We start from the raw sequence: 15,135 nt of genomic DNA on the forward strand, positions 1-15,135 counted from the left end.
TTTAAAAAATTTAAATGCACTTTATTTAGCACAAGCTCTGCCTTTTAAAAATTAAGTGTTTCTGGGATGGGGGTATAGCTCCATGGTAGATCTCACGTTTAGCCTGTAGGAAGCCATGGGTTCAAATTTCCAGCACCAAAAAATAAAGAATAAATAAATACAAATTAGGTGTTTAATTCCCCCAAGTTTATATATATTTATATATATAAATACTGCTAGAAACCCCCTGGAAATTCCCTGTACAGTGTTCTCTTTTAGATATCCCACTGATGCAGCATTACCACATCTATCTGGGGTCATGGTGGGAAGGAAGCTCCCTGCCTCTCCCAGGCCACTGAGAATTGATGTGACTATCTTCCCCTGGACGTGCAGGGGTATACAGAGCTATTCCTGAGGTAGAGTTTCAACACAAAATCTCAGCAGAGCACAAAATAAAAAAATAATTATGAAAAAAAATTAAATTGGCAAAATCATCAAATCAGAGCTTGTGAATAATACTGTTTTCAAAGTCCAAGAGCAGCCCTTAGAAATGGGACCAGATCTTGTTGTTCTCTCAGAGAACTGCAGAATTGAAACGGAGACATGCTCACGGGAAGAGGAAGAAAAATGGCTCACCAGACAAGACAATGTCCCAGGTGTTGAATACTTAGATCTGATGAGCATCTAAGCCAAGCAACGAGGTCAGCACAGTTGGTATATCTGCTCAGTAACAAGAACATCACCTCCAAGATTATGGTTTGTTTCCATGCCGTTTGCATGTTCTTACAAGTGACTGGAACTAGAATTTCCAGTTACTGCTATTCAAGGGGGTCCCCAACATGGGCTGTTCGTCTGTGATGGGTCCTGCTGACTACACACAGCTCAGCTGGGCTCACAGACATCTGCTTCAAAGCTGAGCTTGTGTTGTGGTTTTGAAAAGGCTCCCTGGAGCCCATAGTTGCAGACCGTGTCGATGCGTGGCGACCCGTCTCAAGCTCTCCTTCTCAAAATCCTGCCTTTCCATTCACTGATTTGAAAACAACCACAGTTGATGTAATAAGGTCAGAGCTTTGTCGCCATGCCCACGTTCCTGGGTTCCTCTGGTTGTGGCCGAGCTGGGCTCTGTACTTCCTTTCGGCATTTGGCAGAGTAGAGGATGTATATGCTTCTTATCAGGAAAATGCCAGCGATGACTGCAAAATAACTCCCGTAAACTAAAAACTGGAGAAAAACGAATAATCAGCCTCATATAAAATCTGACCACCTATGTCATTGACATCGTGGAATGATGCTGTCAGCTTGCTTGGATGATGGGGAAACAGACCTAGGATCTGAGGATGGGTCATGTTGATTAGACAATCCGCTCTTCTATCTTAGAAGAATCAAGTGTGAAAATGTAAGCAATTCAGGGATAGGGAGTCACTAGTTTGGAGGCAGATTGTCTAGACTCAAATCCCAGCTGCTGTTATCAATAGTGAAAGCACATTACATCCTACAGATTTATCTAGGTGTCCATGTTTGGAGGCTGGAATAGTGTTTTGTGCTATGTCTCAAACTCTTGGCTTGTGCCACCAGGCCTGACTTATGTGCAGTGTCTGTAAGGAAGAATTTAAGACCCCAAGGCTACTTCTTACCTCCCTTACCCAGGTAAATATCGACCTTCATGGTGTTATAATATAATTAAGGAATCGTGTGTTTTTAAGTTTGCCTAGCCAAAGAATTTAAGAAATCACAATATTGTTAGCTGTTGAAGAACTTTGGAGGCAACCTAGTTACTCTACATTCCCAGCAACTACATGAGAAGGAAAACAGAAGTCCTGGAGCTTACCTGCGTGGTGACTGGCAGGTTGAGCCCTCTCTGATCCACCACAATCACAGTCATGACAGTCTGAATCACCAAGGCAATAAAGGTGTTCATTCCAAACACCAGGGCATAGCGCTCCACGCTTAGGTTCACCGCGATCTGAAATCTACCATGAGATGTCAGACAAGTATTTTAACCACAAGATACAGGAGAGTCTTACCTTCAAAAGCTAGCAACTGGAGAGAACACAGTGTTGTTAATTGTACTTCTTGTCTAAATCCCTCAGTATACACGGACAGGCAGAGCAAAGGAATTAAATATCATTAAAGGCTGAATTAAGGATAACATGGGAAAAGTCCTCCTATCCAACTTAGTGCTTGCCAGAAATTAATCCTGAGTTCCTGAGTGTCCTAAATTCTCATAACATAAGAATATTGGCTGTCATCTAATCATAGATACTGTTTCCCAGTGAATTTTTTTTTTTTTTTTTTTTTTTTTTTTTTTTTTAGTATTATCTGTTTACTGTTAATTGCTGGCATGGACAAAGTTTGGTGTATCAATTATTCTTTGGAAGATCCAGACCTTGAGTGCTTGTACAATTGAGTAAATCTGAATTTAATTTGTAATTATATAGATTTTTAAACTCTTACTATATTCATTGAAATACAGGTGAAAGGCTTTGGACTTTGAATTTTTTTTTTTTTATGTAAAGAAAAAACGGAGTCCTATCTTAAAGTCTTCACCTTAAAAAACAACAACGAAAACCTCCAGACAAGAGTTTATCCATTAAGCCAGGGCAACACAGGGGAAAATTAACTTGCTAACTTGTTTCTTCTCCTTCCTTTGTCCCATGATGCTTTTCCTGCAGCTCTAACTCAATGTCTCCTCAATTGTTTATCAAAGACTTTTCACAAGTTAAAAACAAATCAACCTGATAAAGTTGCTTCAACATTTTTTCATGCACCTTGAAATTCAAGTGTTTCTCATCTCTTTAGTTACTATTAAAGCACATTTCCTGTATCCAGCTTTAACTATACTTATATGAACCATATCATTCTTTAGTCATTTTCTAAAACATCTCTCTGAAAAAAATGCAAAGATTATAGGAAATTCTATATCCCAGAGATCTTCTTTAAGAAATAATTAAATACCATTTGGTTCCATGTATCAGGGCAACCACGTTTCTTTTAATATTTTTATCTACTTTATTTCAGTATTCAATTTTTTATAAATTTCCCGAGAATATTTGGTTCACAGAAAAGTATGTGCTTGGAATTACTGAAGCAGCAAATGAGATTAGGGATGAAATCTAAACTTCAGCATTTAAAATTAAATCACATTACACCTTGTTATGGAAAATTGTTGGAAATAAAAAATAAAACCCTGATAATGTACCATTGCTTCTGTTTTATCACGAAGAATTGCTGGAAATTAAAAAAAAATCATTGAAACCAGACAATGTATCATTGCTTTTGATTTAGAAGGTAGCAGAACTTTTTTCCTGAATGACTAATCTGAGCAATATTCAGATAACAAATGGTTAAACGGAAAGATGACTTGGTTGTATTGGGTTTAAAATTAAGTAGTTTTAATATTGCAATTAAATTTAATATTGCAAGTAAATATTGCAATCATTAAATGTCACAATTGATTGCAATATTGTGTTTTAATATTGCAATTACATTCAATATTGCAATTGATTAAAATCCTTCTGAAGTTCTCAGAGGAACTTCAGGAATAAAAGAGGAAAAAATGCTTGGTAATACTCACACTGCTATGGTTATGAGAAGCATATAGCTGGACTTGAACACCAAATAGCCAGTGTAGCACACCCAGATGCTGAATGTGTAATGCATGAGGAGCAGAGACCCTGCACTGAACGTGGAGAAGATGGCCAGAGCCAGCTCCCCCAGGAGATCCCAGTTGATTTTCACATAACCCACTGCGAAGGCAGCCAGGGCTCCTGAAAACAAAACACGGGGAAGATCAATATACTGACTTTGTACACAGAAACCATCAACACACCTCAAACACTTGGCTCTTGAGCAATTCTGAAAGATGAATACATTGCTTTCACCAAAATTGTGTGATCTATCTGAATGAAGATCTATCCTTATTCATCTAGGTTTTCTTCTCTTTTCATTTCCTATTTCTCAGTTACTTCGTCATACACTTTAAATTAGTATCTATAACATACCAGGCATTAGACTAGGCAGAGGGTCCAAAAATGTTCCTACTCACAGCAGGAAGATTGGATAATCGACAAGAGACTGGATAATTGATGGTAATTAGGGTTAGTAATTGTGGTTCTCCTTAACAAAGTGAAAGGCATTTAAGTTTCAAAAAAGACTGAAAATTGATGAATTAATTTTCCCATATGTTATCTAAGAATGGGCCATATCTACAAAGGAGTATTTCCCCCAAGAATTTGGAAGGTAGGAGCAATCATTCCAATGAGCCAATTTGGGCACAGTTTTGGTTTTCAGGAGTGACACTGAAGCCCCCCAAAGACAGACAATAACAAAACAAAGACCACATGAGTTTTCTGAAACTTTTTGAATGAGGGTGTGGAAAAACCTCACTTCCTAAAAAATATCTTCAAAGCCTCATTTGACATTTAAGTTTCCATTTACAAGGCTGTAAATATTTATTGTAGAAAAAACTTCAAAGGCAGATTTCTCTCTGATATTAGAGTCTTGACTCTCATACCTCTTCCACGTCTTTTTTTTTTTTTTAAAAAAAACAACAACATAAAACTACTTTTAAAAATTGGTGGTATACAGGATTGCTGGGATGAGTACTAGTTAGATCATTGACAAGACTCTTTCAGTGAGATTTTGGAAGCCTTAATGAATTTTCAAAAATAATTAATAAAACTCATTACTTAGGCAAATCTTTTTCCTTTTGATATTAAAAACAATTCTGAAAGAACAGGGAATACTATGTCACTTGTCCAAATGATGAAATGGAGCCTGAGGAATTCAATAACAATTTATTTGGTTCTAAGGTCTGAGATCTCGAATTACTTTTACCTATACCCAAACATTAAGTAAAAGGTTATGATACTCCCATTTTTCCAGAATATTCCAATCTTGGAAAAAAATTAGCATGCTTCTGAACAGAGCTAATTATTTACCACTCTGGAAATGTTTAGAGAATTGAATTTAAAATGTAGCATATCAAAGGAAGATAAAGTGATGTTTACCTACCTCCAAATGTTGCAATAGCTTCTACTGCTCCATTATAGATGGAGGAATCTTGGGATGGGGCCTTGTCATCCCACAGGATCTGCACATAGTTCAAAACCTGGTTAAAACCCGCTGTGGAAAGAGCCCACCACAGGGACCAGTAGAAAAGACGCTTTGAGGAGTAGCACTCCCGCAGATCCTGGAACCACTGCACGCAGCTCCTCCAAGCCTCATGTTTGGGCTTGGGGCTGCTGGCCTGGCTCTCCTCCCCAGGCCTGGGAAGGCTGCCTGCTTCTTGGTCACCTCTAAGGTCTTCCTCTGGGACGGCAGTCTGTCCTGGTGTCTTCTGAGAAGCTTGTTTGCTGGGTTTTGCATGGAAAAACATGCTCTTCTTGGGCATTGGCAGAAAGAGGGAGAAGAAGAAAGCCACAGAGACAGAGGCCAAGGAGATGACGTGGAGGTGGAAGTAGGACACGTTTGCCAGGGAAACCAGGAGCTGGGCCAGCACCGAGGCCGCTGTGTAGGCCACCAGCGTGACACTCCGACAGTAGCCGCTCACCTTCTGGTAGTGCTCTGGTCTGACCACACTGTAGATGTAGGCGTAGTAGGCCACCTCGGTGGCCGACACCAGACCATAGACAAATTCAACCAGCTGCATGATCTTCACTCCTTGGCCAAACAGGAGCAGCAGCCAGGTGACAATGAAGCTTATCCCCTGTAAGACGATGACCGGCTTGTAGCGGACGTAATCAGTGAGGACAAACACGGGGAGCAGCAGCACCAGGTAAGAGTAGGTCCAAACAGGAAGGATCTCGTTGGTGATCTGCAAAGTGAGACACAGCGTGACCATGAGCCCGGCCATCTCTAGGGGACCTGCAGTGAGTACCTCACATTCCGTAGCTCACCAGATATTCTTGTGGAATCACATGATTGAAAACAGATTTTTAAGGTAACCTCTAAAAGATATTCCCCTTTCCCACGGGGGTCCAAAACCAACCAGAACCTTTCCCTCCACCAAAGAAAGGTGGGGGAATCCTACCTAACTTATATACTTACAGTATCCCAGGAGAATATATCGGGAGAGTGGGTAATCAGAATTTTATTTTATAGTAAATTTAAGTTTTAATAATATGTACAGTTAAGTGTATTAGTTAAAAAGCTACCCCTGCCCCTTTGGTTTTCCAAGTCTTAAAAAAAAAAAATTCCTATTTTTTTTTTTTTAGTATTAGGGATTAAACCCAGATGCACACTACTTTTGAGGTCCCTCTAAATTCAGAAGGTTGGCCTTGAACTTGTGATCCTCTTGTCTACGTGTCATGACTCGCTGGGATTACAGGTGTGACTAGCATCCCTGGCTCCTTTGTTGTCTGAACTGCTTGGGGGTACTGAAACCGTTACCCCAAGTGATTTTACAGAACAGGCTTGCCTTTCAGCCCTGCCACCTCACCACCAATAAACCCGCACCAATCAGCCCTCTAGGTGGAGCCACCCATAACGTTTTCATGGCTGTGGCTGGAGGTGGTAAAACCAGCCCAGGATACTTTTCTGGCCGGTGGGGACATTTTCTGGTTGCATTCATTATAAAGAAAAAGAATCTTTTTGGGGAGAGGGTACTGGGAATGGAACTCAGGGGAGCTTAACCACTGAGCTACATCCCCAGCTCTTTTTATTTTAAGACAGGATCTTGCTAAATTACTTAGGATCTCACTAAGTTGCTGAAGCTGGCTTTGAACTTGCCACCTTCCAGCTTCAGCCTTCCAGGTTGCTGGGTTATGGGCATGTGCCACCCAAGTCCAGTGAGACGGATCTTTTAAGTAAGAGAATTTGGCTTTCTAGGGAAGGAGGGAGTGATGGGAGAGAAAGCTGTTAATGTCTCACCTGCTGCTAAATAATTTTTTAAAAAATTGTTTTTAGTTGTACGTGGACACAATACCTTTATTTTATTTATTTTTATGTGGTGCTGAGGATAGAACCCCAAACCTCATACAAGTTAGGCAAGAGTTCTATCACTGAGCCACAACTGCAATCCCTATTTAATAGTTTTAAAACTGAATAACAACCTAAAGAAATATGGAATGTGTCACTTAACAATGAGGACATATTCTGAAAAATGCATCACTGAGCACTTTTCATTGAGCAATTTTCTTTGTGTACTTACACAACCCCAGATGGCATAGATTACTACATGCCTAGGTATGTCATATATATGGTATAGCCTACAGCTCCCAGGACATGATGAACAAAACACCAGGAGATTAAATTACATTCAAGAGAAAAAGATGTGGTCAAGAGATGGTGGCAAACAGGAGATACGTAAACACACACAAGCAATAAAGATGTAGGAGGCTGCTGCTGGTGGTCCCGGGCATGCTGTTCCATACTTGTCTTGTTACAAGTAGGACTATATTCTAAAACAGTGATTAAAAGCCACAAAGTGGTAAATGCATAAACCAGGAAGTCATTTATTATTATTAAGAAGTATTAGAGCTGGGGCTGTAGTTCAATGGTAGAGTGCTTGCCTCGCACCACATAAAAATATATAAAGATTTTTTTAAAAAGAAGAATTGTTATAGCCAGGCATCACACACATGCCTGTGATCTCACTGACTTTCAAGTTTGAAGAGCCTGAGCAACTTAGTGAGAGCCTCACTCACAACAAATAATAAAAAAAGGACTGGGGGGGGTGCTGTGGCTGTGGCTCAGTGGTGGAGCGCTTGCCTAGCACGTGTGAGGCACAGGGTTTGAGACTTAGCACTGCATACAGAAATAAACAAATTAAATAAAGGCATGATGTCCATCTACAACTACAAAAATAAATAAATAAATTTAAGTAAAAGGGCTGGGGATATAGATGAGCGGAAGTGCACCTTGGGTTTAATCCCCAGCAGAAAGAAAGGAAGGAAGGAAGAAAGGAAGGAAGGAAGGAAAAATACATATACTATATATGGTACACAATTATACACATTATATTTTTATATGGATGGCAGTGTGGTAGATTTGTTGATACTCACATTGATACAATCACAAGAGTAATGCATTATGCTGTGACTTAAGTTGGCCATGGCATCACTAGATGAAAGGAAGTTTTCAGCCTTTTCAACTATTTTGCAATCTTATAGGACCACTATCATGTAGATTCTTCGATGACTTTGTTATGTGATGCATAATTATATTTAAATTTTCTATTAGATATTGTTTATACCCAGCAGCCTTCCAGTTCACTAGGACTAGAGCCTGTGCTTAGAATTGACTTTTTTTTTTTTTTTTTTTTTTTTTAGGGTAAGTGTAATAAAGACAATAAAGATCTGAAAGGTTCCTATGCATTGAGACTAATGTCAGGACTATTATACAGGTATCGTGCTTGGCTGCCTAGTTTTGCAGATGTGAGGAGGAAGCATAACTCTATTGTATGATAAGTACTATGAAAATGGAACTCGCTGAGGTTTTCAAATTAAATGAGACCTATGTCCTTGTTCAAGTCCTGTAAAACTGAAGTTTATGTGTATGTGTATTAACTTACCTCTGTGCTGGTCAGGTTTTTATTTGGTCCAGATAAATATGGGATAAGGAATGGTTCTGAGGGTCTCATCATGGAGAAAAATCCAAATAAACAGAGGATCACAGTGGGATAAATCCAGGAATTGCTCGGTGAAGTTCTCAAACAATCCATGGCTAATCAAATGGAAACAAAGCAAAAATTAAGTAATCTCTTCCTTTCTTTTTTCTTTTTTGGAGGTGCTGGGGATCAAAACCAGAGCCTTATGCATGCTAAGCAACTGTTCTATCTCTGAGCTCCATCTGGGGACCCTCTACATGTTTTCTGAAAGGCTAGAGTTTCATCCATTTGTGTTGAAACAAAAAGGTGAATAATGAATAGGTGTTCTCAAATGTTGCTCAGGTGAGTCAGTCATGCCCTCCTCTGTCAATTAACTTCTTTTTAATTATCACTGAGGGAAGCAACAATGGTTATAAGTAGCTAGTAGTTATTGAGAAGCAGTGGGCCAACACAGGAACGAACCTAAGGAAAGCGCTAGCCAGTGGACTGGTGTACATGGGCCAGGTAAAGCACTTCCAAGAGAACACGTGGAGCTACTCCAACCTTCCACTCCCTGCCCACTCCACTGGGCAGTGATTCCGAGACTGTCCGCACAAGGGCAGCATTTGTTTATTCATGCATTCACCTCTCCAGCCGACTGTACTTGCCTAGCATTTTGCTAGACACAGAATAAATACCCAAGATATTTGTTAGGTGTGTCCCATCTTCTAAGAATTTATAATTCTTCAGTTAGAAGATTAAACTGGACAAAGACCTGACTTGCTGACTTTTGTCACTGGTAGGCTATTACTTTTTATTTGTATTTTATTTTTGGGGGGCACTGGGGCTGTGAATGCTGGGCAAGCCCACCACCACTGGCCACACCTCTAGCTCTTCTACTTTTCATCGTAACTGGGCTCTTCTTGAATCCTGCGGTTTCACACCACTCAATGTGGGCAGGTAGTCAATTAATACTTTATACTTTTTCCTAGCACAGAAATTACCTGAAATTCAAACTTCAGACATATAACACAAGAGGCTCTCATTTGTCATCCCACAGCAAACAAACAAAACTAGCCTTATTTTATGGTGGCTGAACTTGAAAACATTTGTTTTGTCTTGATGATTACAGTGTGTGCAAGCATACTCATTCCTATGCCTTCATGTTTGAGATTCAGCTTAGCTGTATTTTTGGTGGTCCTGATTGTGGTTAACTTCTGAGAATATTCACAAGAAGGAAACTAACCTGTTGTAGGATGCTTTTCTGTGTATTATCTTATTAAAGCCTCATAGCAACTATAAAATACATCATTTCCCCAAATTCTGAGTTGACTGTACAGAAAATCCGTGATGTTCAATGACTACATTCAAACCACATGGTTAAGTCCTGAAGCTAGGTGTCCCCAGCTCCCATTAGGATGCTCCCCCGACTCCACTGGCCTCACTCCTGTGGCCCCTCCCCTCTGCTGCAGCGGGTAACTAATGACACCCTCTTTTCACAGTGAGGAAAGGAAATGTTTTCACAAACATGTCCACATGTTTGTGGCTTAATCACATGTGTGGCTTAATCTAGAGGCTTCCAGAGGCTATGAAGGTTTGAAAGTGGGCCAGAGAGAGGTAAAAGGGTGCTTTTTCCAGAAGAACTAGTCTCCTGGGTGGAACTCCAGGTGTCTAGGCATAGGATCTTGCTGAGTCACGCCAAAGCTTGTCACCTACCCAGCTTTGTCACAACATGGCTCCAAACAGATGCATGGTTTTTCTCTTAAGTTAAATAAGGTAAACACCATTTTTTTTAAGAAACAGTGTAGAGAACAAGATGATCAGATTTTGGAACCAGGATTGTGACAACAGTGAACAATGATGACAGTGTAAAAGTTCTGTCCAGGGCAAATCGGGGTTGACGGTCCTTGGCTTATTCCCTCACACCAGAAATCATGGGCTTTCTCTTCTTCCTGGGGTGCCGCTGGGTTTGCTGGGAACTTCTCACAGGAAAGGGCATCCTCGCTAGTCCATTACTAAGGTCATCTTTTGAAGGGTGATCTTGATGGGGTGGCATGTGCTGACTCCACAGCTGGAACATTCTGTCCGTCTGTGCTGACCATGGATTGGACAGCCAACTCCAAGTCATCTTCTCCATGTATCGCAGAGACCTAGGACTACTCCCATGGCTGCCGGCTGTCAGAAGGCCCCTGGATTCCTGAACTGTCTCCTTATGCTCGGGATATTGCTGCCCATCTAGATATAGCTGAGAAGGTCAAGCAGAAAAATATAACAGATGTCCCCTAGAGTGTGAGCCCCGGGAGGGCAGGGCCTATTGTCCGGTTCACTACTGCACCCTGAGTGTCTCAGACAGTGCCTGATACATGGTAGGCCCTCAAGGAAGACGCTGAATAAATGGGATAAACCAGCAACTCCAGACTGCTTGGTTAAGAACAGGCAAGGTATAGGAGCCGGGGACGGCAGAACTGCAGAAGGGATAACTACCCCAACCCCGACCCCTGCCCCGCTGAGAATAAGTGCTGCCTGGTTTTCCTGGGTGAGCTTCTCTTTCAAGTTTCATCAGTGAAAGACCAGGGAGATCCTCGATTCTGCAAGAACCTTGCAGTTCAGTTTCTCATCTGTAAAATGGGACAGCAACCTTGGCTGCACCAAGACCATTAACTCTTTCTCCTGGGGAGCTTGTAGCCTATGGTCTCACTAATACATGGAAGTCATTACATATCTATCACCATCTTTCATTTTTATTTTTATTTAGCACTTGGGATTGAACCCAGGCTATTCTATCACTGAGCTAAATACCCCAGCCCCTTTTATTTTTTATTTTGAGACAGGGCCTTGCTAAGTTGCTGAGGCTAGCCTTCAACTTTTGATCCTCCTACCTCAGCCTCCTGAGTTGGTAGAATTAAAAGCATGCACCACTGAACCTGGCTTTCTGCTGCTTCTAACCCAGTGACTGTGTCCCACAGTATGTTAGTGTATATTGTGACCACATATGTATGTTTATATATTTTTGCTAACCTAAACAAAAGTTGCAGAAAAAAACTTGACTGTACTCTGTAATGCCTTCTGATAATTACTATTTTTTGCCTCATTAAAAAAAAAAAAGTGTGCTTGCAACTCACTGGATTTCTTTGACACCACAGTCTGAAAAACACAATATAAAACAATGGAATTGGAATGTTGCAGATAGCGCTGGGCTTTCTTGATATAAGGTAAGAGGAAAGATTAGTGAGGCTGGAATTAGAAAAACCGAGTCCAAGTCCCAGCTCTGATGTGAAAACCAGCACAATTCTTATTCCCTCTGGCTTTCATTTCTCCTTTGGCTGCAGGAGAATAGTAACTGTTTCTCATCTTATGAAAAAAGCCACAGCCCTCCCCCAGGTACCTTAGTGTCCTACCATTCCATATTCAACTCTGTCTATTTTGGGCATTTCCAAACAAGGCCACAGATTTTTATTGCTTCCCTATTGTTGGTAGAAGAATGATAATTTCCTTGCTAAGATATCTAACGCTACTTCATTGTAAGAGGCTCAGATTTTTTCTTTCTTTCCTATAAAATGTCAGATTTTTTTTTTTGTATTTGACTTGGTTCAAGTTTGCCTGGAGTGGCTTCTCACCACTTTGTTTTCATCTACCTTGGGAAGATTTCTTTTTATGTCACCTCTTACATGCTTGTAGTTTCTTGGTATAAGAGTTCATTTTATTCTCTTCTCTTTTTTTTTTCCAATTATTACCATGTTGTTGACTTTTTTCCACTTTGAACCACTTCCTTTAGTTGTTTTTTCCTTTCAGTAAGAAATAATACCATATTTGAAACTAACATAATTGGGACACTTTAACACAGAGCCCCTGCCTCAGGCCTTTTTTGTATTTTACTTAGAGACAGGGTCTCACTGAGTTGCTTAGGGCCTTGCTAAGTTGCTGAGGCTGGCTCTGAACATGATCCTCCTGCCAAAGCCTCCCGAGCTGCTGGGATTTCAGGTGTGTGCCTCCGTGCCTGGCAACTTAATTCTTACATTGACTGCAAGATGTACTCATTGGCCATCTTAATTCTGTGGTTTGGAGGGAAAAAATCTTTCTTCTTCTGTTTTGAAAATAGGAAGCATAACAGACTACGTCATTGCCAGGATCCCAGAAGTGAGCTACTAGAGCAGGTTAGAGCACATTTACTAATTCCACTGCTGAGTTTCCTTTAGTCAGCTTTCACTTACAGAGTTATTGTGTACATTATGCCCTTCCCCAACTTGTGCACATAAACGTTTTCAGGTGTTGGCCATGTATTTATTGGGGGAAGCTTATGTGCTTAATTGAGAACTTAAGTCAACTTGCACCTTATCTAAATTTCAGGTACGGACAGTGTCTTTATTTCCTAACCCGTAGGTAACTTGTGTTTATATACACAACAAAACTCTGTGGCTGCAGATATTTCTAGGTGTATTCCATTTGTGTGGAATAGGCAACTATTAAAAGCCAAGAACCGCAGAATCCTGGCATCACAGGAGGCTTCCAGAAGCCCTGTGTGGGGGAGGGTTTCCACCCAGGAGGAGCCTTAGCTGACTGAGTCTTTCCAAGAGAGGAGGACAGTGGAAAGGAATCTCTTCTTCAAATCCCCTCCCATGTTTGCTTAGAAGATACTGTCAGAATCAACCCAGATGCCAAAAACGTTCAAGGAAGCTGTCTAGAATCCCCAGTCTCCACCCAATTCCAGCCCAACCCCCCTCCACTAATCACTCCAGCCCCCTGAGACAGGGTGCCTGACGGGGCACCCCATCTTCACATTCCTCCCCAGAGCTTTACTGCAGTCAAATGAGAGCAACAGCTTGATCATTTAAAATAATAATCTTACAGCCTCAAAATTCCAAAGGGTTCGGGCAGCTGAGCCACAGACATATGCAAAAGATGTCACTTGTCCCAAGACAAAGGAGCCTTAGTGTGTTCCGAAGGAAAAGCCAGCTGTTTTATTGCTTCTGCACACAGGGCAGAATCATGCTGGGGCCACAGGTGTGGCAGGTGTTCCCCTCATACCAGGCACACTTTGGACACCAACTGGGTGTCTGCTGATTCGACTCAGTCCTGAGGCTGTCACCTGGAGAAAGTAGATAGCGATTCCCCAGGTTAGGGACTCAGTCCCACTAGGCTGCAAGTAGGCTGTCATCTATAGCTCTGACAGACTGGCTGTAAACTGGGTTCCCACTACTCCCTTCTTGAGTTCAGTTAATTTTCTGTGATGGTTCCAAGAGCTCCCCTGAACATATTTACTGCCTGCCCCTGCTTCCCTGGTACTGGGGATTGAACCCAGGGGTGCTCTACCACTAAGCTACATCCCAGCCCTTTTCATTTTTTTAAATTTTGAGACAGGGTCTTGTTAAATTGCTCAGGCTGGCCTGGAACTCACCATCTTCCTGCCTCTCACTGAGATTACAGGCATGTGCCACTGTACCTGATGGTTTGCTGGCTTTTTATAAGGGCTGTTTCAAAGGACATAAATGAACAGTCAGATGAAGGATGGACGCCAGGAGGAGGTATGGGGGCCATGGAGCTCCAATGCTTCCCTATAAGGGGTGCCAACCCACCAGCATCTGTGTGTCCAGCAAGCCAGCTCTTCCGAGCTTATGGTTCAAGAGTTTTCAGACCTTGATCTCCAGCCCCCCCACCCCCACTTCCTGGAATTCAAGCCCTCTAATCTGTAATCACTGGGTCTCCCCAGTGACTAGGTCTAGGGGCCTCACTCTAAGATAAGCTCATTAGCAGAGACCCAGAGTTATCCACGGGTCATTGTGAAAAACACAAACATTCCTACCACTCAGGAACTTCCACCAGTTTCAGCTTCGTGAGAGCAACCTGGGAAGATGACCAAACACTGCATATTTCCTAGTAGTTACGTTTTCTAAGGAGTTTACATTTTCAGCTTTCCATACTGCCAGTCCAGCCTCTCATCAGACAGAAGCAAACTAAAAGTCTGATTACTAAAAATAAAAATATTTGCTTTTAGCTGATAGCAGAGTATAACAACAATTATGCCTTTTATCAACTTATTACTAAAATAGAGAATTTAATTTTGAATAAAACATCCAAATAAAGCAGAGTTGCAGTCTGCTTAACTCAAGGCAAGTTGCTGGAGGAGGCCTGGGTTAGCAATCCAGGCAACTTAAAGAATGATTCATAAAAGAAGGAGAGGGAAGGAGGGAGGGAGGGAGGGAGGGAGGGAGAGACAGGACTACACTATCAACTGGATTTCACAGCTATTCATCCAGAGATACCCTTTAAAACACGTTAAGGGAAGGTGCACACTTAAAACTTAGTGCTGACATTAGACAAAAGAACTGTGTCCAAATAAATAATGAATTCCTAAAATTCAACAATAAAATATGAGCAGAAGATCTTAATGCTTCATAAAAATATAGTAAATTATCAGGAATCACAAGGTAAAATGATGAGAATATCTCACAACCACTAGAATGACTAAGCACAAAAAGACAAGCAACCAAATATTGGCAAAGACTTTGAGCCACTGAATTTGTATACACTGCTTGTGGGAATGTAAAATGATAAACAACTCTTTGGAAAATTATTTTCAGTCTATCCAAGAAAATTGGTATATTCATAACAACAAAAAAGCAAGAAGCAAC

At 41.2% G+C, this 15,135-nt stretch overlaps 1 protein-coding gene across 4 annotated transcripts in view; it reads right to left on the bottom strand.

Moving 5' to 3' along the window:
* Slc19a3 (solute carrier family 19 member 3) overlaps window positions 1-15,135 on the bottom strand; it is a 24,273-nt gene continuing 9,138 nt past the window's right edge. For all 4 annotated transcript variants that reach the window (XM_040267960.2, XM_040267959.2, XM_040267958.2 and 1 more), the window contains exons 2-6: window positions 8,492-8,643; window positions 4,993-5,794; window positions 3,554-3,746; window positions 1,808-1,949; window positions 1-1,200 (exon numbers count right to left, since the gene is read on the bottom strand). In XM_040267960.2, coding sequence (XP_040123894.2) covers window positions 1,042-1,200; window positions 1,808-1,949; window positions 3,554-3,746; window positions 4,993-5,794; window positions 8,492-8,641 — 1,446 coding nt within the window. In that variant the 5' untranslated portion in view covers window positions 8,642-8,643 and the 3' untranslated portion in view covers window positions 1-1,041. The remainder of the gene's footprint in view (window positions 1,201-1,807; window positions 1,950-3,553; window positions 3,747-4,992; window positions 5,795-8,491; window positions 8,644-15,135) is intronic.

Source organism: Ictidomys tridecemlineatus, chromosome 7 (assembly GCF_052094955.1).
Source record: "Ictidomys tridecemlineatus isolate mIctTri1 chromosome 7, mIctTri1.hap1, whole genome shotgun sequence".
NCBI lineage: Eukaryota > Metazoa > Chordata > Mammalia > Rodentia > Sciuridae > Ictidomys > Ictidomys tridecemlineatus.